The sequence below is a fragment of the Triturus cristatus genome, chromosome 1_2 (genome assembly GCF_964204655.1).
Source record: "Triturus cristatus chromosome 1_2, aTriCri1.1, whole genome shotgun sequence".
NCBI classification, from domain to species: domain Eukaryota; kingdom Metazoa; phylum Chordata; class Amphibia; order Caudata; family Salamandridae; genus Triturus; species Triturus cristatus.
The window spans coordinates 89,369,743-89,395,374 of NC_140580.1; the positions used below are offsets into that span (position 1 = coordinate 89,369,743).

The 25,632-nt window shown below is 43.6% G+C and overlaps 1 protein-coding gene across 8 annotated transcripts in view; it reads left to right on the forward strand.

The window, feature by feature from the left end:
* The window catches only part of ATE1 (arginyltransferase 1), a 409,370-nt gene that overhangs the window by 30,036 nt on the left and 353,702 nt on the right, over positions 1–25,632 (forward strand). For 3 of the 8 annotated variants that reach the window (XM_085602676.1, XM_085602719.1, XM_085602709.1), the window contains exon 2: positions 24,306–24,369. In XM_085602676.1, the coding sequence (XP_085458802.1) occupies positions 24,306–24,369 (64 nt within the window). Of the gene's footprint in view, positions 1–6,943; positions 7,061–7,282; positions 7,452–24,305; positions 24,370–25,632 lie in introns of those variants that run through there. The other 5 variants (XM_085602685.1, XM_085602727.1, XM_085602693.1 and 2 more) reach the window with 4 other exon arrangements.

Sequence of the window (25,632 nt, forward strand, 5' to 3'; positions counted from 1 at the left end):
CTTTTCGTCCTCACCGGTATAACGCCATGGCGAGGATGCTTCTCCCACTGGCTCGACGGGGGACGTGCTTCTTAGAATTACGCACAGCGTCCATGGGGCGTCTCTTCGGTTTTGTAGGCGTGACTCCTCCCCCGAACTGTGGGCAGGCTGGGAGTTGTAGGCAATGCAGGCGCGCGATTCCATCGCTTGTGCTCTCGGCTTCCTGACAGACCGAGCCCCTCGCCACACTCCAAGTGGGGTTATCTCTGCCCATCGTAACACCCATGCCTACCATAGGTTGCCTAACTTACACCCAGAGTATTTCATTCCTGGCCGCAGTGCCCTCCTATCCCGGAAAGTAGAATCATGCCTCCCCGGTGTCCGACCTAACTTTTGGAGGGGAAACACCCCCCCAGTCTGTGCCGCTGCTTCTACAGCCAGCTGTACCAGCGCATGCTTGGGACCCCCAACTTATCTCAGTGGAGTGCCGCAGCTTCTCCAGCAAGCAGTTCTAGTGCATGCCTGGGCCCCTCAACCAAATAAGTCAGTGGTGGAAACCCATGCCTCCCTATTTAGAATTTCTCCCGTCGCGTCAATCCCAGCCTGCACGGACAGTCCTTTGATCCTGGCAGAGTAAAGGAATGCTAGGATGCTAACACCCTTTATTGAAAACTGCACACCAGTGTAAACAACTACTCCAGCTGGCACATAGTTGCACATTAACACAGCACCCAATCAAACCTCTTGTGCCTTACAGTGTGCCTTAGGAATACTCCAAGTTTGCATTGCACATGCTACCTTAACCTGTCTTCCGGCCACTCCCCGGGGTGGCTGCGGACGGCTGTACCTTTTAAAACCTAGGGATTCCCAACGACCCCCTCCTGCCAGATGCGCTCCGCTGGTGATTGCCCATAGCTAGCTTCAGGGATCCTGCGGTTCCTGGCACTGTACCTATCTGCCCTTGCATGGCCCAGTAATGCCCTGGCACCGCACCTGACCCCTGTGGTCTGCTTCATAAGCAAGACAAACTAGCGCAATCCGCCAGGCTGCCTGTTAAAACTAGCAATGTAGCCCAATAACCAGCGGTTGTTGTCTCCCAAATGCCTGCAGGTTCCTCCCCGTCTGACAGCAATCTATTGCTTCTGCGCCACCCTCCTTCTGACCCAACCCTGGCATGAGTGGCCCTATGCCAAACCAATGTTAGTTGCTCTCCAGAGAAGAACTCCCTTCCTCCCATGCGCCCGCTACTGCACAGAACTTAGCCACACATGCCCTGTATCGCATGAAGGTCCTAGGTGCTAGGGAAGCTCGCCCAGACCTATGTTAGTGTATACCAGGCAGCCGGCAAGGGGGTGGTGAGAACAGGGGGACAGGCTGAACAGACTCCAATCCCCCATCCTGCTAAGGGTTATGACTGATGATGCGTAGCTGTACCGGTGCACACCCTGGTTATGCTGAGGGACGATCCCGTGAACTGGCCACAGGTTGACCACTCCCCTGGATTGTTGATGCAACTGTGATGAAGCAATGTCGCTGCATGGTCCGGTACGGTACCCTAGGGGAAATGTCTATTGTGCCTCCCCAAGTCAGTCCCCTGCCTGTTTGACCCTGTTCTACATGCTAACTGGGATGATCGTAAGACCCGACAGGGAGTGCTCCTGAGAAAAGAGGTAGGGACCACCCCCAGCAGGTGAATCGGTCCAGGTTTTACCTTGCCATGACCCCTCCTAAGCCCTTATGAATCACATATACACGACCTGCAAGTGGCCATGTGGCCGGCACCCGGCGGGACCTGCCAGTCCTTTCCTCCCTTCATCTCCTTGCCGCATAGCGGTCGTCACTGCTGCAGGGGTCTTGTTGCAAACCACTAAGCGCCACTCTTGACCAGTAATGTTTAACATTGCTGAAGATGTGTGGTTACCTCTACCGGGTAGGTGGAACAAATAGCATGTGTCCTGAATGCCCACCCTTTGGGCATTTTCACCCTCTTCTGTCATTGCCTCCATGGACATAATCTTTCCCTTGCCTTACCCCTCCAGCAAGGCTAGAGATAGTGCTGTAATTTGCAGGCCCAATAGGAGAGTGTTTTTTCTAGGCCTGCCTCATTCCCATGCTGACTACCGCAATGGGCCCTGTCCCTGAGTGATTATCTCAATCGGAGGCAAAGCGACATGTGCAAAGGCCCATCAATGCTAGAAGCAGACATAAATGACACCAAATCCTCCCCCAGGAAGCTCACAATTATTGCGAAAGGGATCCCTTACATTCAACAAAAGTCAGTGATGTAACCCCAAGTGGTATTGGTGAATGTCATTTCCCACCAGTCACTACTAGTCTGTCAGTGTTCAACTTGACAAAGGATGATAGACCAAAGCTTAGCACCCACACCCGAAGCTGGCACAAAGGTGTGTGGCTAATACAGGCCAAAGGTCTGTGCAGATTGGTGTCTTTAAGAAAAGGAACAATAACTGGCCAGGCAATGAACCAAGAACCGACCCCATGGCTGTCTCTGCAGTGAGGAGTTGGGGAATACCAGTCGGCAATATGCAAGAGATAAAATGCCGTTAAGCATCAAAAAGAGGGATAGTGACATGTGTTGTCCAAATAGGAACACCGCAGCAGCTCACTAACATTACTGCAAGAATATCTGTGACACCCACCAATTCTCACTTAGAGGTCCTGTTTTGGTCTATATAGATGTTGAGTGGAACCAACAGAAACATTTCTGCAAATTAACTAATATCTCCTCACACATCGCCCGGAGCTTGTAACGGCCTCCACGAGGTGGCGCAGCCCAGCTAAATTATAGATGACCACGACAACAGTTACTCATTGATATTATGTTAAATTCCTGATCCCTGTCTCCAATGCCATTCTTATAGCTATGGGAGGCTGAAATAGGCCGAAGTGAGTAGTTGTGTTGTTACTATCAGCAGCAGGGGCAATGTGTGATGCGAGCTTCAGGCCTCCCACCAGTATCCCCGAGAGGCAAGAGGGGGCGCGGCAGTGTTGGTCAAAATCACCGTACCAACCGCTCCTACCGTGCCCGGCTGTGATGTAGCCCTTTGCCCACGGGGGACCCATTTCGCCAGAATGGCCCTTACCCTGCCCATGGCCAAAACTTCCGCAATCAGGGCAACAGTTTGCATCGAATCACCAAATTGGCCTCAAACGCCTATCACGCCAAGCAACTCCAAACAAATTGCCCTCCTCTCTGCCACATTGGCACAACCTCCCCCTGTGAGTTGGGGGTTCCCCCAACCCTCCGTAAAACCAGAGAGAGCGATGACTTCCAGTCGCCCAGGTGAGATGCGACCAACGGGCAAACCTGCTAATTACTCAGAATGTCCAGCGGGTGGAGCTACGGCGGTGTAAACGGGCCGCCCCGCCCATCGCAACCACACAAAACAGCAGTCCGCCGTCCATAACAAGAAACTGGGAGGCCCATGAGCATGCACAAAAACGCTGGCAACCACACCCCCTACTCGCACTCCAAATAGGCGTAATAAATTCCTAACTGAAAACGCTGTAAATTTGTTTTCGCTTCCGATCTCAGGTTGCATGTAATCGCAGGCAATGCAGTAACGCTCATCATGATAAACTGCTAAAAACATGTATGCTAAAATTCTGTGCGTAGCCTAGTGTGCCGCCCGACACTTTGCTGCTTCTGCCATTGCCTCCAATTAAACACCTAACATTACACGTACATCAAGTCAGGACCACTGGCTTTATCAATGGTCGTTAGTTGCATAAGGTAAATCTAGTCCGGTTTGGACTGGTAGGCCACAAAAAGCCACGAACTGGCTTTTAGGACATAGAACAACCTCATTCTAGTCGTTGGCCGGCCCCATTTGCCGTGGTGTAGGGGTTTCAAGCATATACATACAACCCTACGACCGGTGTAAGACAGAAAAGTTTCGTTTTAAAGAGCAACGCTTTGACACGGTACAAGGATGCTCGGAAATATATTGCAGACATAATAAAAAAAATAAACAAATTAGGTGAAAGGTATGCACTCAATCACCTTGTGAACAAATATAATAACGTTGACAGTGAAAAGGAGGGCTGTGTTTAAAAAATAACCGCTTACATCTGTGTTGGGTTCTTCTTGATTTCCACAGAGGTTGCCAAGATGCCGCCAAACAGGTTACTTCCCCGGCCTATGAATCACGAGACATCTTTGATTGCAAATAAGTAGTCGGAAAACAATCAAACTACATTCCCTGGCACTGGGAGCACAGCCTGCCCCTTAGACAAAGCAACTTCTATTCGCCGCGACCAAGAGCCCGGCCTGTGACCCGACAGGCTGCACGGCAGCACCCTATGGCCACACAAAGAACTCACACAATAGGTCAGCCTGCCTTGCCCCAAGCAGGCAATAACCAAGAAATCACACATCGTTCCTGGCCAAGAGACATTGACGGACACAACCAAAACGGACCCCTCACCCTGTGTGATTGTCCCACCCGGGCCCAAGAGGTAGTGTGCAATGGCGGTGGACACCTACTCCCAGATGGCTGCTGTTTTCACATTACCCCTTAATGAAGATTGCCTCCAAGGTGGGCGGCTCACACACGTGCACACCGAAAGCTTTCAGCTCGGTCGAATTCACTAGCAATGTCCACCCAACCTATAAGACAAGCAGCAAAGCCATGACATGTCAATGCATCGGAGGAGTGCAAATCAACCACCGAAAACACAAGTCGCAAACCCACGTGCAGACTCCACAGCCAATAAGCAATTCAGTAACTATCTGACCAACCCAGCCGCGGGAAACTAAACATCAGAAAGAAAATGGGCAGCGGACACTAGGTTGAATTCGTGCACGAAGCCCGTGCCAACCCGAAAAATCCCCGCCTATAGCCCCCACGACAAACAAGCGCCCAAGCCGCCCCAAGTACTACGCCCGGACTGGCGTGTCCCCGGGCGTGAGGAACCGTCGGCACCAACCACAGACACACAACCTGCTGTGCTGCGGACGGCCACACTCAAAAGGAGTATGTTGAAGAAAGGTAATTGCTAACCACGCCCCGCCGCTCACCAAGAGCAATCCGACACACGCGACTCGCCCGACCAGTCAGGCACAGCGTGCCAATCGGGGAACCCATAGGCCACCCTAAGAGCCAACCCAGCGCCGAAGCACAGGTTAACGCAGGGCAGCACCGCGACACACGCCTTACGGGGTGACCACACACGGGGAGCCTAGCCCCTTGCACTCCCCCCAACGCAGCCACCGGCCCCGTCCAACTGATAAGGGGGGGCCTCCATGAACTGGGGATGGAGCCCCGTGATGCTCACTGCCACAACAGGATCCCACGGGCAAGCAGACTCCCCTAAAGCACCTGAAACAGAAGGGGGAGGAGGAGCAAGCCGCCATCCAGTATCTCCTCCTTGTGTCGCAGCCGGACTACCCGAGCCCCTCCTCCATGCCCTGGTGTAAACATTCGGAAACAGGACCATCCCCTATAAACCACCGCCGCTGGGGATCCTTCACGCTCATGCGCCCTTGGAATGCTCATGTTAAGTCCCCATACTAGTGAGGACTGAATGCATAGCTCTACACTCACTCTCTTTTGAAGAGTCATCCATCTTGCATTTACCTTAGTTTAAAAAAGATTCCCACATACTTGAAGGTTAGTCATTCGCCCTGTAAACCTCCCTCACCCTCTACAGAAGCCATGTCCGTTCAATAAAACGGGATCCAAAGACACTAGAAGTCACCCACCCTCCGTTAACACTCAAAAAGTTGAGACGCTTGACATCCTGGGCTTACTCCCCAATTTCTCGGGGGGGGGGGGGGGGGTGGTCACACAATTACGAGTACATAAGCATGCGCGAACACAAACTCCACCAAAACTGTCATCAACGAATATTAATACTGCCCCAGAAAGCTGCAACTTCAACCGCACGTGTGCATTGATTTGTATTAGTCCGTTTACATGTTAATCAGCCCCTAATTTGTCTGGGACGGCTGCCAGCAATCTGTATAAATCTACCTCGACAAGCTATGGAGAACCCCACGTGTGACAAGCCTCTCCAACTCAGGGCGGTGAAGCAATTGATCCGTACGCGTAAACAGTCACAGAGATCTACCTTCAATAAATCAATTTATTCGCCAGGACTACCTCAGTATTCCACGACGTCGACCTCAAATATTCGCTCTTTCCCGGTCCCAGAGAGAAAATGACATATTTATATTTGTTATCCCAGACCAAGGATCAAACCGGCTTTCCCGCGCGCCAAAGGGCCGCAGCTCTGGCCACAAACCCTCCATCACTTTAGCGCAGTCGAGGGCCCAGATCCCCGCGAGCATCACCCAGCAAGGCACTCACCGGCTCAAGAAAACCCGATGCCATACCAGGACAAAGCAAACGGCGTCAGGTCAGCGGGGAAAGAGGGTGACCAGTGGGCGGGAGAGGTATATGTACCTCTCCCCCAAACCCCTCCTGCCCGGAAGTGACGTGGGCATGGGGGACCCTCGAGGGTCCCAAACACTGGGAGGCCAACTCGTCGTGTGCTATCCTGTGGCACTAAGGTGGGGCCGCCCTCTTAGGAGGGCCACCTGCGTGGGCCTGGGGAAGCCCTGCATTGTCCCATGCTGCATGCTGAAATGGTGAAAAAAGATTGAATTACACAACAATAGACCAATAAATTAAGAGGACTGGGAGAAAGTAAAAGTAAATATATCATACAAATGCTTTTAGTAAAATCAAAAGGTCTTAATTACATCATTAAAAAAAGGTTTTGGCTCAACCTAGACCTAAAAAAATATAAAATCGAGAGTTCTAGGTTATTGCCTGGCTTAAAACTATGTGCAGGCCTTCATCTACAGCTACATTTCTAGGTGGACGTAGACTATTTTTCCAAGAATGTGATCACCTGAGAACTGGCATAGTATACACAGTCTGTTTTCTATGTCTATAAATATATTTTCGCTCGTTCGTGAAAACCGGACGAAGCAATAGCCTCTTCTCGTGGAAGACTGGCGGCCATGTCAGAATGGTGTTTGCGTTTAACGAGGCGCAGCAATCGGAACCCACACTTTGGAAAATAACGAGAAGAAAGGCTGCCTATGTGTTGCGTAAGATAAACAATACGAATCTTATTTATATATTGCATTGAAAATTCTAACCCAGGATGGATGATGCCACGATGTTAATACTAATATTGTCGGGAACGTGAATTTTGCCGTGCGCCAGCCAGATGAGGTAAATCGCTAGAAGGGAAGGCTGACTTTTCTAGATGAGTTTAGTGTTATCAGTGAATGCCCGCAAACGAATTTTAGCCGGGTTTGTCGCACATGCGCAGAGAGCGTTAGCTCCCATTGGGTGTTGAAGCTACAGCTGAGAGACACCGCCCGTCTGTCATGGCCGGCCAAGGGGGCTCGGGCCCCAGTATCCTGGAATACTTCGGGGGAGAGGATGGCTACCGTTGTGGATACTGCCGTAGCGAGACCGGGAACATGTCCCACGGTAATAGGAGGGAAGAGATAGAGTGGGTATCGGGATGCTCTGTTATGCGAACTAGGAACTAGCACATGGAAAAGTAAAAGCGAAATCGACCCTTCTTGGAGCAGAGGTGCAACTACTAGAGAGAATGACCCACCTCCACTTATAAGTCACTTTGAAACATCCCATCCTTTGCGATTTCTACAAGTTTCATTGATATTGTTTTTTAGCGCTCACTCCTAAGTAAGCTGTGCATGTTAAAAACCCAGTGACACAAAAACCTTTGTCCCACCTTCAAATGTATCAATATCGTATCCTTCTCATAATAACGGTTAATAAATCACCCCCACGATTATTTGATAGACCAATCCTGCCCGCTTTTTAGTAATCTTGATGGCCCCACTTGAGACTGGTAAACTTTTCTTGTTTGTTCTACAGGTGATCTGTCACCTCTGCAGCTGTGCTTAATTTGAGTAGGTGGTTGCAGGTGGGATTCACTGGCACTTATTTTTGGGCCCTGGGACTTAGTTTTCATTATCAGACTTTGATCTAGCATAAGAGAAGGTTAGAAACGGGGGATGAGAAAACGGTGACAAATAGAGAAAGTAGGTGTTAACAAGAACCTGTAAGAGTTAGATAAAGGCACAGAAAGCATAGGATCGTTGATTAAGGAGGCATGAGGTGGAATCAAAGACAACTGCTGTGGTATTCGGCAATGTGGGAACAGATTCTACAGTAGATAATTTTGTGCTTTGATTAACATTAGGGAGACGAGTGCATTTTTTTCTGTGTTTAATATGATGCATACATGCCAACATTTTGAACGTTGTAAGGGGGGGATTTCGGAGGAAAAAATCCAGGTAATTGATTTTCTCCATTGACCCACATTGAAGAGGAGGAGATTTTAGGCAGGAGGTTTTAGGCAGGAGACACATAAACTAAAGCCATTTGAGGCTTAGCAAATCGCAAGTCTCCTGCCTGAATTTGGTCTTTTGGCATATATGATAATGTAGCCTATCGGTTGACATGAGCTTGGCCTAGTCATGATTTTACACGATTTTAAAATGCGTGTGAGGAGCATTGCTTAAAACAAATATGTTTTCTCCCTATGCCTGTGTACTGAGCGACCTCATCTGTGACCGTCATTGTTGTATTGAATGTAAAAATTTCAATTAGCTCTATGGTCTTGCTTGCACTGTGACATTTTTAAAATGTATTATTTTCGGTTCATCGTGTTCCTGGAGAGAACTGATTTATAACTGTACACAATTGAAGGCCACTATCTTCAGGCAAACGCATGTGCTATTTATATTTTGAATGATGTATTATTTTCTGTGTAGAGTATAACACGGGTTTATTAAATAGATGTGGAGTAAAAATCATTATATAATGTGATGAGTTTTCTGTTTTGTTATGGGCTTTGTAATGTACCTTTCTCAATCATACCACAGTGACTGTACACTTTCTCTGCCTGAAAGTGAATAATAACTCACCATTTTGGAAATGAGCCCTCTTAGAGAGGAGACTGCATTTGGGTCTGTTTATCAAGCAATACTTAGACTATTCTTCATGTTCTCTCCTGCCTATACCGAGCAGTCCTTATGACATATGCTCTTGTATTCTTATTTGCTTTGTAGTATTTGGGTTTGGCTATTGAATAAATTAGGGCTTAAATTTCACTGCTAGTGAGATTTGCATATATTTGCATTTTGCATATTTTGAATTGACTAAAATGATATCTTTTTGCCTTTTTATAATGATTCTTTAATATAAAATGAATTTATTTTATTTATTTAAAGAGTTTTATATAGTGCTGGCTAGACCCGGAGGTATCAGAGCGCTTTACATAAGGTACCTTTGTGGTTTGTACATTAAACCTTGTCTCAAGCGAATTCTCCTCTTTTTTAAAATTTCTGGGTAAGTCCTATGATTGTGTATATGTCTCTTGTCTCATAGAGACTCACAAATACCTCTGATCCATCAATTGGTCCTTTTTTAAAACAAAATTTTATTTGGTTATTTTGCGATATAACGGGCGTAAGCCCTACAATGAAATGTATGAGCATATGGATAATAGTTGCATCGATAACCATTTTCATGATAATAAACTATCCCTGCCGAACATGCAGGTAAAGCAGTAATACAAACATTATGGAGACAGTGGTCAATCTCCAAGACATAGCACATGATTCAGCAGATTCAACAACGTTCATCCCAGCAAAGCGATAATACAGTCGAACGACAGAGCATGTGGTGATACTCGTCCGGGATCGGAGGGTGCCATCAGTTGGCCCTTTTGATGTAAAAGGCACAAACAGGTTTCGTTAGCATAGGATGGTTTCTGCAAACTGGAATGGTTTTGGCAATCGAGATGATTTTGCAATTGGTTCAAGTGCAGTTCTGCAATTAGAACTTGCACCTTCTTCAGGATTAGTGGTAGAGAACTCTCCCAAATCCCAGTTCAACGGTATCCTGTTATGCTGATCTAATCCTGCATTTGCTGAAGTTCCATTACGTGATTATGAACCGGGCTTTGTGAAGTGACTTGTCTTGCACATGGCGTGTTATGTGGATTGTTGTGCGGCAAATGTGACTTTTAGTGAGTAATAGTTTAGTGGTGTGGTGACCTTTGTCTTGTCTTATTAGTGGTTTCATGCTTTACGTTTTCTTGGGCATCAATCATGTTGAAGTTGAAATCTGCATTGCATTGTAAAGGTGTCACATGAAATGCTGAATATGTTTTAAATTGTGTGTATTAAAATTTTGTGTTTTGATTTTTGGGTTATTGGATTTAAAGTAATCCACGATCTCATGCAAAAAAAATTTAAGTTGGTTGTCTACTGAATGCGTGCGTCAACATGTCTAAGGTTTTTCTTTTTTACGTCCCAAATGGTCTAGTTGCATTAAACTAATCATGGTTGTGTTGTTCATTTCTTTGTGCACTGGATATAGACGCACAGACCATGAGGTAGATTTATTCCTGGTGTGACTGAAGTTATTTAGAATTTTCCCTGTTAGAAGTGAGTTTGATTTCCCTTCCTGTATTCCGGTAGACAGGCAAAATTTTATTGCTTTAAAATTTGTTATTTTGTATTTCGAGTCTCATTTTGAAATTGAATTGTGATTGGTTAATTGAGATTGGTTAACCTAGCTTGACAATGGGTGCCATTCTCAAAACGTTTGCAGCTGGTGCTTGTGAGGGAGATGTTATGTTATGGGGGGTCTTAGAGCGCGCTAATACCAAAAAGGCGTCTTGGCACTAACATAATTTCACCATTGAGTCACCAGATCAGCATTGAAGATATGAGATATGTTGGTAAGCCGCTGACATATGATTAAACAATGGATTGAGATTGTTAAAATATACAATTAGAGAGGAGATTTAAACAGCCAAGTTTTTTGATCTTTCCTGAATTTCAATAGGTTATCTTGGATTCTCAGGTGGTCTGGAAGCAGGTTCTACCATTTGGAGGCAAAGTGGGAGAACCTTCTCCCACCCTATTGGGGACTTTTTAAATTCGGGGTACTTGAACCTTCTTAGCAGTGCTAGAGTGTAATGTTTGTGGTGGGTTGTACCACTTAAAGATGTCCTGCAGAAAGGATGGGCCCTCTTTGTGCAGCCCTTTGTGAACCCAGTGTCGTGTAGTTCCTAATGAATCCCCAGGCCCTGCGCATTTTGGAAAGACCTAAACTGAGGGCTTGGCGTCCAAACCGCTTCCGGACACCCCCACAGGATATGTCAGCCGTTAGACCAGCTAGCTCTACAGTGTCACTACCACACAGTGGTGTAGGTAGTTTCTGCCAACCACGGAATAGGACAACCCTGATTCCTCAGGGATTGTCAAACAGTGCAGCACTTTTCGCTCAGTCACTCGTGCTTACTTATTCTCAGAAAAGACATGGGACGGCGATTAGGACGTTTCAATAAGTGTTTATTGGTCCACCGTCAGTCTTGTGTAAAACGTATTTGCTGAGACAATCAGAAGACAGAAGCATACGAAAGAAATCACAAGTACTAATATAGTAAACAGTAGATACATATCTACCATAGTGCTAAAAAGATGAACATATACAGTTTAGATAAAACAGTAGTATTTGTATACTCCTATAATGCGTGCCCTACGTAATTTGCCTAAATGTACCTAGCCTAGTAGGTGTAGCATGTATATAGCCAAGAATCCCCTAGGGAAGAACCAACCCCCCTCACCTGATGCTAGAGAATGAAGGACCCCATCTCTGCTCCGAGGATAACATCCCACCAGGGATATCAGACCGCTGCATGTCGAAACTTAAGCATGGAGGACCCCGTGTCAGCATGGAAGGAATTCTCCTCTAATTTGCAGGGGGGAATAAGGATCTTATATACTAGTGTTGTCACTCCTGGGTTTCTTCTAGAATCAATATGTTTTGAAAACTATCATAAATGTTTTGGAAACAGTCCTAAATGTTTTCTAAAACAATGCGATCATGCACAGCGGGCTCATGGCCAAGGATGAAAAAGTGGTGACCCTTCTACAGAATAATTATGCATTGTCTGAGGGCATGTTTATGTACGTCAGGTACAGGGATTATGATAGAATACGAAGAGCCTGGTGTCGAAGTGACAGGAGCAAGCTACTAGGTAAAAGGTCACCTGTTTCAGAACTGTTATTGTTGTGTGGATAGGACAATGTATGTAAAAAGGGGCATACATGACAGGACTAGCCTAAAGGACATGACAACAGGAGAGTGCTTTAAATTGAATATGTGCTCTGATAGGGAGCCAGTGTAACTCTCTTATAGACTTAGTGACCAATCATACATTTGGAAGATTTAGAAGAACTCTGGATGCTGCATTTTGGAGCGTCTGAAGTTTATTGAGGACTCTTGTTTGAGATCCTACAAATAATGTATTGCAGTAATCTATTTTAGAGATGACAAGTGCTAAGATTACTGCTTTCTTCAGCTCAAGTGGGAGAAAAAGTTTCCACTTGAAGGATCACCTGCCCATGACATTTTGATAAATGATTCTGCTGTACTTGTAAATATTTCTGTTGGCCTTGTATGGTCAAGAGCTTGGCTGATGCAGTATGCCCTGTGTCTTGCAAGACTAAGTTAAATACATGATCATCAAGTGAGGAGCCCTGCCATGACCTCTTACCTGTTAATGGGGTCTTGGTGAAGAAGAATGTGCTGGACGCATGGTGGCATGAACCTCACCAAGTGAGTCAGGAGGAGTGCAGGCAAAAGTGTGAGTTTTTCAAAAACCCTCAGAGCAGGTCAAGCTGTTTCAGCCAAAAAGTGTGTAGATCAAATGGCAAGTGAAGATGAAGATGCAGCAGTTGTCCTAGGTAGGTCCATACATGAAAACTGGCTACAAGAATATTAGCCTGAGAGTGTTGAAAGAAAGCTGCAGACTCAAAGCAGTTAGAGGAGAGATTGAACTGAAAACGGCACAGTCAGAATCAGATTTGAGTGACAAAGAGCCAGTGCAACAAATGGTCAAGAGCTGCAAGAGTGTTGGATAAGTAGTATGCAGAATCTGAATGGCCGGATCAGTTGAAAATCAAACCTGAGCAAAGTAACATTGACCTAAGAGTGTATTGTTTCATTTTTGAAGAACCAACATGAACTTGTGGGGGGAAGAAAGATGTAGAAAATCAATGCTTATAACATATATGGAGAACTGAATATTGCATTTTTTGTTTTGAATTTTTCAAAAGTGATTACACTATTTCTTAATTAGACTCTGATTCTGTATTTGAAAGAAGATTCATTTTTGCACCTAGCTTAGGTATCCAGGCGAAGAGAGTAGGTGAACGTTTCCTGAATGGGGCCTATCACTGATAAAATATTGACATTTTGAAGGGTTTTTGAGTTTCAAGTTTGCACCCTATCTAGTAATATAAATAATTTGGATTTTTGAATTTTTTATTGGAATTTTTTCAGAAGGAGTAATTGCTAAAATTAAGAAGGACAGTTATTTAGCATTAAAGATATTTTCTGTTATTTTTATTGATAATCTTGGTAGGTATTCTGGTCCGCCTTCATTCACTCTTCAGCTGGCTATGCCTAATCTAAAATTGAATCGTATATTAGTACTAACAGTTCAAGGGTTAAGAGGTTTGATTATAATGTGCCTATAAATGAATTTAATGAGAATACTTATGCCATCTTGTTGAATGAGTATTAAACTATTATGAATGTCGTGAATTGTTACGTTTGCATGTATATGCCTTTTTTGTTGCTGGGGTGGTGACCTACAATCAACTGCCGTTTCCATATGCGTTTTCCTGCAGCATTTTGACGTTAACTCTTCATGATGAAATTAGTGATGATATTGATCTTCAGTTAGAGAAATGACCTATTTTTGGAGCCATAGGTTCTATTGCAGAACATTTAAGGATTAAATCTGTTAGTACTACTAACATGCGTTGAAAAGAGTGTGTGTACAGAGAGTGATATTTAATTTTATTAGAGAATTTAATGAGAGAAGAGTGAAACTTAGTAGAAATTTGGATTAAGCGGAAGAGATTGAATTGAATGAAGAGAGATTTAGATGTTCAAAGATCCATTCTAGACTTAGAATTGAACAAGAGAGAAAAGAAATTGTGTGTATGTGTAAGAAATCTGATTGTTTAGAGTCGTATGATATTGAAGAGAGTGAATGTAATTATAATATTGTGGTTGCTGATGAAATTTTAGAGAGTGAAGAATCTATATAGAGAGGGATTTATCATGGTTGTGGTAAAATGGCTTAATTTAACCTACCACTAAATTGGGTGGATAGCTGCTCTCTAACTTTACTGTTTCCTACGGTGTACCATGTGAATTAGGTGAGTGAAACGTGGATTTGGACAAGTATTTATGGATATTTTCGATGTATTGATTCCACCTTTTGGTGTTGCTTTAAATAATGTGAAGATCTGCTGTTGTCAACTTTAGTTGATTGTCTTGGAACTAATAATGCATGGTGCACTAACCAAGATTAATGAGGAATTATTGCTTTGTATGCTATGTTCTTGCAAACAGATTGATTCGATTGACGTGAATGCTCTTCTTACAACAGACTGTGAATGCAGTGTGTTGAAATTGAGGCAGGGTTGTGTTCCTATTCCTACTCCTAGTGGGCTAAATAATTGATACATATATAATATAACAAATGTTTTTTGTGATGCAGAGGCTGTTGAAGAGATTGGTGCATGGGAAGCAGTTAGTCCATGGCTTACTGTGAAAGGAGATGGAATTTCGAAGGTTGGTGAATGGTTTGGAGATTTAGTTAGTGGCATGTGAAGTAAAATATTAGCATCAGTTATCCTAATCCTATTGTGTGTAATAGGTTTGATAATTCTTCTTAAGTTCTTTGGTGTAATATTTTGTGGAAGAGGGGCAAATTGTGGGCATATAAAAGTAGAAATTACCTTGACTAGGGAAGATAAATGGGCTGAATACGAGTTGGAAGATATCAAGGCTGAGGTATGTGATGGCTTGCATGCACTGCAGGATTCGAAATGTAACAAGCATTGGCATAGCCAATAGGTCTCGCCTTTGGGACCTTATAAGTGTTTAACCATGCAACAGTTAATGTTGTTGTACCAAGGATATTGTGCTGCATAACTAAATACTTATAAGGTCCCAAAAGCGAGACCTATTGGCTATGCCAATGCTTGTTCTTTCATGCAACAAATTGCCCACCTCTCTGGTTTAGTTGTCCAACAACCCACTGTTAGAAGAATACAACCAATGGAGATGCAAGAATCCACAGTAAATTCCTTATTGTGCAAATACATTTGTGAGTCACAAGTTTACCTGTGTAAAAAGGAATTTACTGTGGATTGCTGCCTCTCCATTGGTTGCATATATTTGATAGTGGCCACGAAGTTTAGAATACGCTAATTTATTGTTTAGAGGGTAATCATATCACACCGTGGCAAGCTCGATCCGTGTTGTGCACGTGGCTAAGGACTCCGCTGGTTAGTTTGTTCTGTTGAAGTGCAAGGTTGTCTGTCCCCTGCTGAGCCTGGGTGGCTGTCAAGTTCAGAGGCATCTTTGCTCAATCTCTGACATTGATGTAATGTTGTATGCAAATTTAATTAGGTCGATGTGTTCTACAGGTGGTATTAGTTAGCCTCCTAAATGGCTTGGAACCTTGCAACATATATGATGGCGCTAGGGAACATCTTTTGTTGGCGTAGAACTAGATATGACCATAACTTAATACTTATGTGCTTTTGAAGTGGCAACTACTTAGCCAACTACATGGTGTAGAGCCATGATCCAGATGTAATTTTATATGAATGTATTGCTGAGATGGACAAAGGTTAGCCAGATAACTGTCTTGGAACCTTATTTTTGCCATGATTGTAGCCAGGGTAATATCTAAGTTTTGTCGCTAGTGTTGGTACATATGTGAAATGTGAATGAACACGATCAAAGTGGACTGGTGTCATATTTTGATAGGCATATCGTATGAAAGTTGCATTCAGTCTACTATGTTTTTGTTGATGTTTGTGTTGTGTATCTGCCATATTTGCCTGTGATATTTAGAATCCGAGAGTTCTTCTTGATCAGACTAGAAAATTGGTAACAATTTTGGCTCTTAACCAGATAACTTGTTTCGTGGCAGAGCACATCTTAATACCCAATTATTGTAATTATCTCGCTGAAAGCTGAAGGTTGGGCAGAGAGAAAATCACTATAACCTTTATTGTCAATAGATTTTCCATCCCCTAGGTCAACCCACTACTCCCAATAATCAAGCTTTTGGCGTCAGATGAACCGTTATTACACTGGTATCCACAATTCGTGGCAGCACCTGCCCTCGACATGCCTGGACCCAACAAAAGCCGGATGTAAAAGGTGGGGCCCACAGCGTGCAGGCCACTAAGCACCTACGAGGGCCGCAGTACCTTGGAAAATCACACCACACCCCCTTGACAACACACTCTAGTTTGGCATAGTGTAAAAAAGGTCTGAGCTAACCCCAAAGGAGTCCTTTGATTCTTGAAAGGTGATTAAAGTCACACACAGAGATAGAGATCACCCACCACCTGACTCTGGGACAGCTAAGTCTCCATCCTCCATGTCCCTTTTAAGCCCCATAAATGCCACCCTGCTGCGCTTCCCTGCCCATGTCAGAGAGACGAACAGGCTATCAAGCTTGTGAAAAAACCTAGCTTTCAGAGGGGAAAAGTGAGTTTTGAACAAGGTACAGGCAGGGCGGGAGGAAAAACATTTTCGTATGGACGCGCAATCCATCACGGAAAGAAGGAGCTTGTTCCAAAACTTAATTGAATTCTTGAGTTCGTTCATCATCTTGTCTACATTCCTGAGCTTATGTTCTGCATCGGTGTGTGTAACCCAGATACCCAAGTATTGAGACCCTCACGTCTCCCAACGGAGAATGACCAACGGCAGTTGATCTGGGTGTTTTCCAATCAACCCCCCATGCATGTTTATAGTGCTGTGGTAACTTGCCTGATCATTACTCTGTTGCACCACCAGCCCTTTGTGTAGCCTGGTTTTACGCTGCACGGAGATAATCCCTGGAAACATCTGGTGAATTTTTTAAAAAAAGTTCATTCGGAACATTACTCTGAATGGCTGTGAGAAAAGGAAACGGAGGGGTACGGTGCTTGCACTTTGCGTTTCCATCATACAAAGGACTGGCACGAACAGGTATCAAGAGGCATGGTCATAATACCCAGCTGAAACCACGTTTGCTTCCGCACAAAATAACCCAGTCCCTGGAACCATATAAGTCTTTCAGCATACTAGCGACCCCATCCGGTTTTACTTACTATAGAGGAAAAAGAGGGGAGCAGGATTTTAAATAGGTTGCAGAGAAAGACTAAGCTGAGCACCAGCAGCCAGGTGCAGCTCTCCACCATGTTGCAGGCTACCGTCACAGCACACGCTCTCAGTGGCTGTCAGTAAACTCCACCCCTCCAGACAACGGCATCTAGAACTCCATTCTAACAACACGCCAGGCTCAACGAAAAACACCACAACAAACAGAAAGCTCTGCTCCCATCAGCCCGACGTATTTTTATTATTAAAAATTAGGAGTACGCCAGCTGCGCCAACAAGCTGGTGCGGGAGCCGAGCTGAGGTTCAGCACCACCGTGTGAGGCGTGCAGACGATAATACTGGTCACGTGACAGCGCGGGGCCCAATCAGGGAGGGAGGCTTTATTTACCACCGCTTCCAAAAACTAACGTGAAAACAAGCGCTTGCCATGACATATTTGCTCTGCTTTCTCGCCTGCTAAAAGGTTTCTTGTCTTTATGGGGCCATGTGTTTGGCCCCATAAAGATAAGAAACCTTTTGCGACTAACGAAAAGCAGACGAGGCCGTCCAAATAGGACGGCCAAAAAAGCAGAGCGAATACATCACAAGGAGCTCTTTTCCAATGGCTGGCCACCGTTTAGCATAAACGGTGACGCCAGCCAATGGAAAAGAGGGGTGGTCTTAATGCCCCTTACAGAAAATACCCAGTATCATTAAATCTCACCAGCGAGACTGCGCATGCGCGCAGCCTACACCAGGCGAGACCTTAAAAGCAGTGTGTGAATTATGAAAAGGTTTGATAGTGTAGGTTTGGGATTACCTAACATCAGAGTTTGATACTTCTTAAGTTCTTTGGTGTAATATTATGTAGAAGAGGGTCAAATTGTGGGCATATAAAAGTAGAAATTACCTTGACTAAGGAAGAAAAATGGGTTGAATACGAGTTGGAAGATACCAAGGCTGAGGTATTTGATGGCTTGCATGCACTGCAGGATTCAAGACGTAAAAGGCAGTGTGTGAATTGTGAAAAGGTTTGATAGTGTGGGTTTGTGATTACCTAACATCAGAAGGAGGAACTGCAGATTACACAGTAGATACGTTTGTACTTTAATTAATATTAGTGAGAGGTAGATGGAATGTTTTTTACTGTGATAAATATAACATAGCTTATAGGTTGAGATGAGCTTGGCCTAGTTGTGATTTCAAACTTGCACTTTTAAAATGCTCGTGAGGAGCAGTTTCTAAAACTAACCCGTTTTCACTCTCCCTGTCTACGAACCAGGGAGCCTCAGCTGTGACCTTCATTGTCCTATCAAATGTACGAAATTCAGTTAGCTCTATGGTCTTGCTTGCACTGTTAAATGTATTATGTTCTGTTTATCTTGTTCGTGGTCAGATCAGCTTTACAACTGTGTGCAATTGAGGGCCACTTCCTTCAGCCAAACGGAGGTGAATAGATGTGAAAAAAAAGTCATACCACATGATGTATTTTCTGTTTTTGGTATTGGGTTTAGTAATGAAACTTTCTTCATTTAACCACAGTGACTGTATGGTGTCTCTGTCTGAAGGGATATACAAACTAGCCATTTGGCAATTTAAAACAAACCCTTATAGTTTGTACTTTGAACCTTGTCTCAAATAGAACTTCCTGTGTGTTTATTTTCTGGGTAAATTCTATAATTGTGTTGAGGGCTTTCGTCTCTTAAAGAGACTCACACATAGCCCTGATATATCAATGGGCCCTTTTGATGTAAAAAGTGCTGACAGCATCCACAACATTTGGCAGAACTGTTGACCGGTTTCCGAGAAAAGCTTTGGGCTCCTGGTTTTATTGCATTGCTAATTAAGCACTTAGGTGATTAGTGCCCTTGTTCTTAAGGGTATTGTAAAACAGTTGTACCCTACTAAAAATGATTGTCTCTTAGTGTGTCTATTTTTACCTAGGAAATTTGTAGTTAGTACCTTTTATTGCTGCCAAGTATTAAGTACGCTCATGAGTGCTGATGGGACTTTTCACTGCCACATGTGACACTTTATTATGAGTCAAAGAAGCAGTTAAAAACTTCTAATCAGGCAGAGTTCACATATTTTGTGCAATACGATAGTTTAAAAAGTGCCTTAAAACTGCTGCTCTGCTCATGATTGAAGTTTTCGTGCTAGGTCACTACCCTACTGCTTTTTAAAACAAAATTTAGCCGATCAATCTTGATTAATACCATAATAAATTTAACCCCGTTGCTATCTTGTAATTGTGAACATTATGTGCAGCCATGATGCTGCAAGTAGCTTGTCATTCTGAACATCATCAGTGAAGGATCTGTGAATGGGCGACTGGGCGGAAGGAGCTGTAGTGCAGATGATATTAGAGACTTCTACTGAGTCAACACAAATCCACATCTTTACTCTTTAGGTATGCCATTTGGGGTACCTGTAAGAACTTTTTTATAGAAGAGCGACACATTGCCCCATTGAACAAATTTCCAATCACTTAAAATGTTTTTATATGCCCTTTTTTGTACCAGATAACAAAAATAACGAAATCACACGTTTCCAACAACCTAACGTGTGCATTTTGAAATGTAAAACATCCTTATGGTACAGTGGGTGTTTCAGATGGCCTTTATTTAATGTAATTTTCAAGAATCCTTTGTTAGCTTTCCCACCTAACGCACCAGCCCCCAGGCAGACCGTGTTACCTCAATTACCTAATTACTTTCTGCTTACCATTACAGCATGGCTCTTCCCTCACCTGCTGTCTGCAGCAGCACACGGTTTCTTCTCCGATTCCTGGTGCTGCGGTCAGAGGCCCTGCTAGGACACAGGTTTGTGTTCGGAGCGCTGCCACTCAGTTAATGGGGGAGAGGCAGGGTGAGCTTTCTTTGCTTGGCAGCAAAATGGAAAAAGTTTTCAGAAAAGTCAGCCAAACAGCTGCGCAGCCTCCTTGTATGCAATGCATCACTGATGGCTGTCGAGGAGGGTCAATAAAGGTTACCACGAATGAGAAGAATAAACGTGCGGAGCGAGTGGAGGCTAATACCTGCCTTCCTTCACCCGTATTCTTCAATTTACCATTTTATAAGGTCTAAAGGAAGACGTTTTCATAGACAATAAATATAAAGTTTTAAATATGTTTTATCATTTCCTTATATTTGAGTCGCAATAAAAATTATTTTGAAGCCAGTGCACACGTGCAGGGAGATGCAACTACTGACAAGGAATTATGAAGAGATAAAAAGACAAAGTAAATGTCAAAACAGAAACACCTTCTATAAGTCACACTAACCATTGGAGCACAATCTGTTTATTTTAATTATGAGTTGTCTGTAAAGAGCCTCCTCACTCCTCTAAAAATCTACTCGCATATTTAAATGTATGATTAAAATATTTGATATCAGCCAGAATGTTACTATTTGAAAATGTACTTCAACCTGCTCCCAGATTAAACTTCAATTTCAACAACTCCAACAAAATGGCGTTCAAGAGTGTCTCACTTTTATCTTGAATAAACAATGTTCGCTTTCTAGTTGTTTATTGGAACTCTATGGTGAAGCTGCTGTGCCTCACTGGGGAGTCAACTAACAGATTGCTGCTGGTTTTGGATGTACATGTTTCACTCATCATGACAGATGTTCTATCTGACATGGATGTGGAAGACATTTAAGAATTTATAGGAAATGGGTCATCATTTTAGCTTTCTAGAGAACCTATCATTTGTATGATGGAAAGAAGCCCTCGTTTTGTGTACTTCAGCCTACTCAGGAGGAAAGGCTTTTAATTCAACAATTTGTTTGCCCTGGAAATGGCGTTCAGATGTGTCTCGCATTTGTCATGGATATGAAATGTTAGTATTTATTACAACTCTATGGCAAAGCTGCCACAAAACACTGTGGAATGAACCAATGCTGTTGGAAGTAGATTTTACTCAGTTGTCAAACTTTTTTCTCTTGGTGGCTGAGGAGGATATTTGTTGATTTACAGAAAATGTATTCTCTACGTTGCTTCTAGCGCACCTTCTGTAACCTCTATTAGAAAATCACGAGAGAAAACCTTTTCCTGACAAACATGTTGTATCAGATCCCAGCAGAGGATCAGCTTTTTTGCAGGCGGCAGTCACCTCAGAACTGACCAGTGTTCCTAATAGTAGTATGACATTGCCAACAAATGATTACTATTGTGAGTAAAATGTGATATCCCCACTTCTATATGCTTCTTTTTGTGACCCTCGGAGTCAGTCTGAAAGGCCTGCTGCCTTGCTTTTTTCTTTTTAAACACCTATTAGTTACAGTGAAAGTGCCCTTCGACAGGTGTGCCAAGAACCACCAAAGAAGGTGAGCTTGCCTGCAAAATTAGGTGGGGTGCCTGTTGTGATGGCTTTGTAAAAGATGGAGCTGATTTAGAAGATGGTGCTGGCTGACAAGGAGAGACAATGGAGTTCCATAAGAATTGAGGTGACTGATTACTGACCCGCTATATACAAATGGGAGAGTTTACCCTCCATTAAAGAAAATGAAGTCTTATTAAATAAGGCAGCAAAACATTGAAAAGTTTCATTAAGTATGCGTTTTCTATTTAGGATGACATATATTGGTGTAGTACACCTTCTAGGGTTTAAGTAGATCATGATGCTTAATTCACTTCAGCCTTTCAAGTTAGAAAACTTTATTTCAGTGAGTGATGCCAAAGGACCAATCCATACAGAATATTAAAGGGGATGTCCAGGTATTTCACCTTGTTGAATTCCCAGTGTTTCTTGACCAAAATGCTCCCCAGAATGTCAACAGTGCAGTGGTGGTTTGTGTAGGTGCCATAGGTTTGCTTTGCCATACGTTTTAGGAGGTGACAAAGCAGAAAATCACTGCAACAACAAGATGATGGATGGAATGCTTGAATTAATCTCAGCTACAGGCAAGCGGTTGGGCCGCATACCAGCCCATAGTTTTTCACCCACCATCCCACCTCAGTTTGGACCCAGCCACATGCAAATAAGTCTGCACACTGCTCCAATGGGAACAATCCAGCCCGAACTGCCAGGCCAGGTCGTCCCTGAGCCGGAGTACAAGCAACCTAGAACTGTTTTCTTCCTGATTAGGATTCATTAAGCAGTAATAGCTTGGTTCCAGTGGTACAGTGAGCATGGGATCCACATCTGGGCATACCCATCGCACTTGTGGCACCAACTGCAACAACAACAACAAGGTGATCAGTGGAATGCTTGTATTAATCTCAGCCTCTGGCAATCGCTTAGGCCGTATGCCAGTCCATCCTTACTGGGGCAAAACCTGTCCTGGGTTGCTTGAGTTCCAGTTCAGAGAGGACCTGGATTGGCAGTTGAGATTGACTGTTCCCACTGGAACAGGGTCAAGCCTGATTTGCATATAGCTGGGTCCAAAATGAGGTGGCATGGTGTACAAAATAACAATGTACTGCGATGTGGCCCAAGTAATTACCAGTGGCTGAGATGCAGCCAGAGTAATTACCATTCCACCCATCACTTTTCTGTATACTGTAGAGCAACCTATGAGGCATGCAAATAAACTCAGACTATTGTGATTTCTTTCTCCTGGGCTGCACAGGGTTTCATAGACATTTGGAAGGCAATTTTATTGTTACAACTGTAGTCCAAGAATGTTTGGGAAAAGTGTACATTTCCCCTGAATTGGACCAGAAGGCGTATTTACTATTCTAAGTCTAGTCTCGAAATATTTTTCAGGAAGTTAAAAATTCCAGAGATGTTTTAAAAAAAATGTTTAAATGTTGTACTTTACAATGCTGATAAATGCTGCCCTGATAGTTTTGCTGAAGGCACAAATCGTGGAACACTACAACTCGAGCACAAAATTGCTTCAGTTCTTTGAAGATTACGTTTTTATCGCCTGTAGTACCTTTATGTGCATTTAAGATGCAGTGCTATGTCAGGATTGCGGTGCATTGAAATCTAGCAGAAATCCGAAGACTTGCATAACTGACGACCGTTCCTTTGCTCTTATCTGCTACACCCTCTTTTTCTGAACTACCTTTCAAACCATAAAGTTTGTAACTTCTGGATCAAGGAACACTGTTCTTTCTTCATCCTGCATGTGAAAGAGATCACAGCTGATTTAGTAAGAGTGATGTAGTGGTCAGTACTTGCTCTTTGTTTCAGGCAGTGCAAAATCTGATAGGTGGAATTTTGAATTATCACAGACATTGGTAATCTTTTCCCCATCAAACAAGATCCAGCCTACACAAATCAGCCTGCTCAAAGAGGTACAATCCAGCTTGACCTTCAAGGCTAGGTCATCACGGGAACGCAAGCAAACTCCAGACCGATATTGGCCTAGTTCGACCTGACTGATGACGTATGGCTTGAGTCATGTGTCGCAGTTAGTCTGGGGCACAAGTCTGATCCCACCTCTCATGTATGGCAAGACAGTGGGTGACAAAGGACTGAAATGCGTCTCGAGAGACTGCCAGTGGCTGAGACTAATTCAAGAATTCCTTGCATCACTTTGTTATTGTATTTGACACCTTATGTGTGACAGGTATCCCCAGACGAGGTCCTTATCTTACTGTACCACATGACTCAAGCTATGCCTCACTGATGATGTCTAGGTAAACTGAGATCTGGTCTGAGGTTGCTTGTGTTCCTATCTCCATTGGACCCATTCTAGGGGTTCAGGCTAGACAGTTCCTGTTGAAGCAGGTCCAAGAGCGAAGACTTATTTGCCCACATATAGTCACTGTCTCGAGTGGCACTGTGGGTAAAAAATGGTGGACAGTTGCTGAGATTAATTCAAGCAGTCCATCCAATACTTTGTGATAGAATACATGTGGTAGACCATGGCCTACACAGACTTGGGCATAAGGTGAATACAGTCTTAGATTGGCATTTTTAGACTTTAAAGCACCAATTTACAGCAACAGTGCTTCTTGAAGGAAGACATATCGCCTGTAAATGGACCAAAGTTATTATTATAGCAACAGCTTGACTATGTAAATTAGCCCTGATTTCTACTGCAAGAACTTCGAAAGGGATAACAAAAATAGCTCACTAATCTAATAATAAGTCTGTTTCAGTAGCTTCTGGAATGTTCCTTGAAGGGATGCTCACCCCTCTCTTTTGCCTCCTAGGTATGTGGGCCCATTCATTGACCGTTCAGGATTATCAGGATCTCGTAGACCGTGGCTGGCGACGGTAAGGAAGCATGCAGTGTTTGTAATAGCACATATTATTCATAGGTTTTGAAATTCTTTAAATATATATTTTTTCCATACCTATGTTGATGAAAGTGGACCAGTAAATAATTGAATTCAGAAAACTGTTGTGATAAATTTACATTTATTTATTTACTAGTGCGGTTCAATGGTCAAATTACAAGTTATTGCCACAATGTAAGTAAGGTAATAACTCATTCATTACTGCCTAATATTTTGCATGTTACAGTGACTTTAGAGTTGAAAATAACAGTGCTAACAAAAGGCCCAGTCAGTGATTTTATCCCACTGTAAGGAATTATCTTCCTTCTGCCCCTTTTGTTTTTGGTAAGTGATTTTATTTTTAACCTTAACAAAAGCTAAACAGCTTTGCAAAAAAAAAAAAAAGAAAAAAAGAAGACACCCAGAATGGTATAAACCATGTATGCAGGTCTGCAAAGATATATATATATATATATATACATATATATATATATATATATATATATATATATATATATATATATATATATATATATATATATATATTCTACGGACCGTGTTTCCATAGGAAATCTGAAAATTCTATTTTGAATAACTTTGGCGCCGGTTGACGAATCCTCGCAAATTTTTCAAAATAGGTGGGGCTCTCCGCTCCTACCCTGAAAGTCTCGGGGTGATTAGTCAAGAAAAGGGGGGTCCCAAAACGCGTTTTCCCCATGCATTTTTCCATAGGGACCTTTAGTCCAAGGTACAGCCCGAACGGCTTAACAGAATTACTTGAAATTTGGCAGAGAGGTAGTCCTCAGGTCAGGGATGTGCCTTTTGAATATCTGGAGTTAATCTGTTCAGTAGTTCCTGAGAAAATGTCAGTTAAAAGTACATATATATCTATAAGCGCGCGCAAGGTGACGTGCGTGAGCGCAATTCTGATTGGTTGTTAGATGTCAGTAAACATTCGAATCGGTCGAAATCAGGAAGTGTCGGCCGCCATTTTGTCTCTCGCAGTCTGAGGCAGTGAAAAACAAAGGTGGAGAACGTGAAAAGGGGGCAGGGTGGACAGTTCCTGACCCCCCTAGCCTTTGTCAGGGGGTCACTGAAGGACCCCCAAGGGCGAAAAAAACATTTATTTTTTTGACAAAAAAGCGCGGGGTGCGCGCACCGTGCGCGCACGGCACGCACAAGGCATCTTGGGGCTCGGAGCGCGAAGCGCACCGAGTGCCCATAGCACGCGCACCGTTCAAATTCACTTAAAAAACCATAG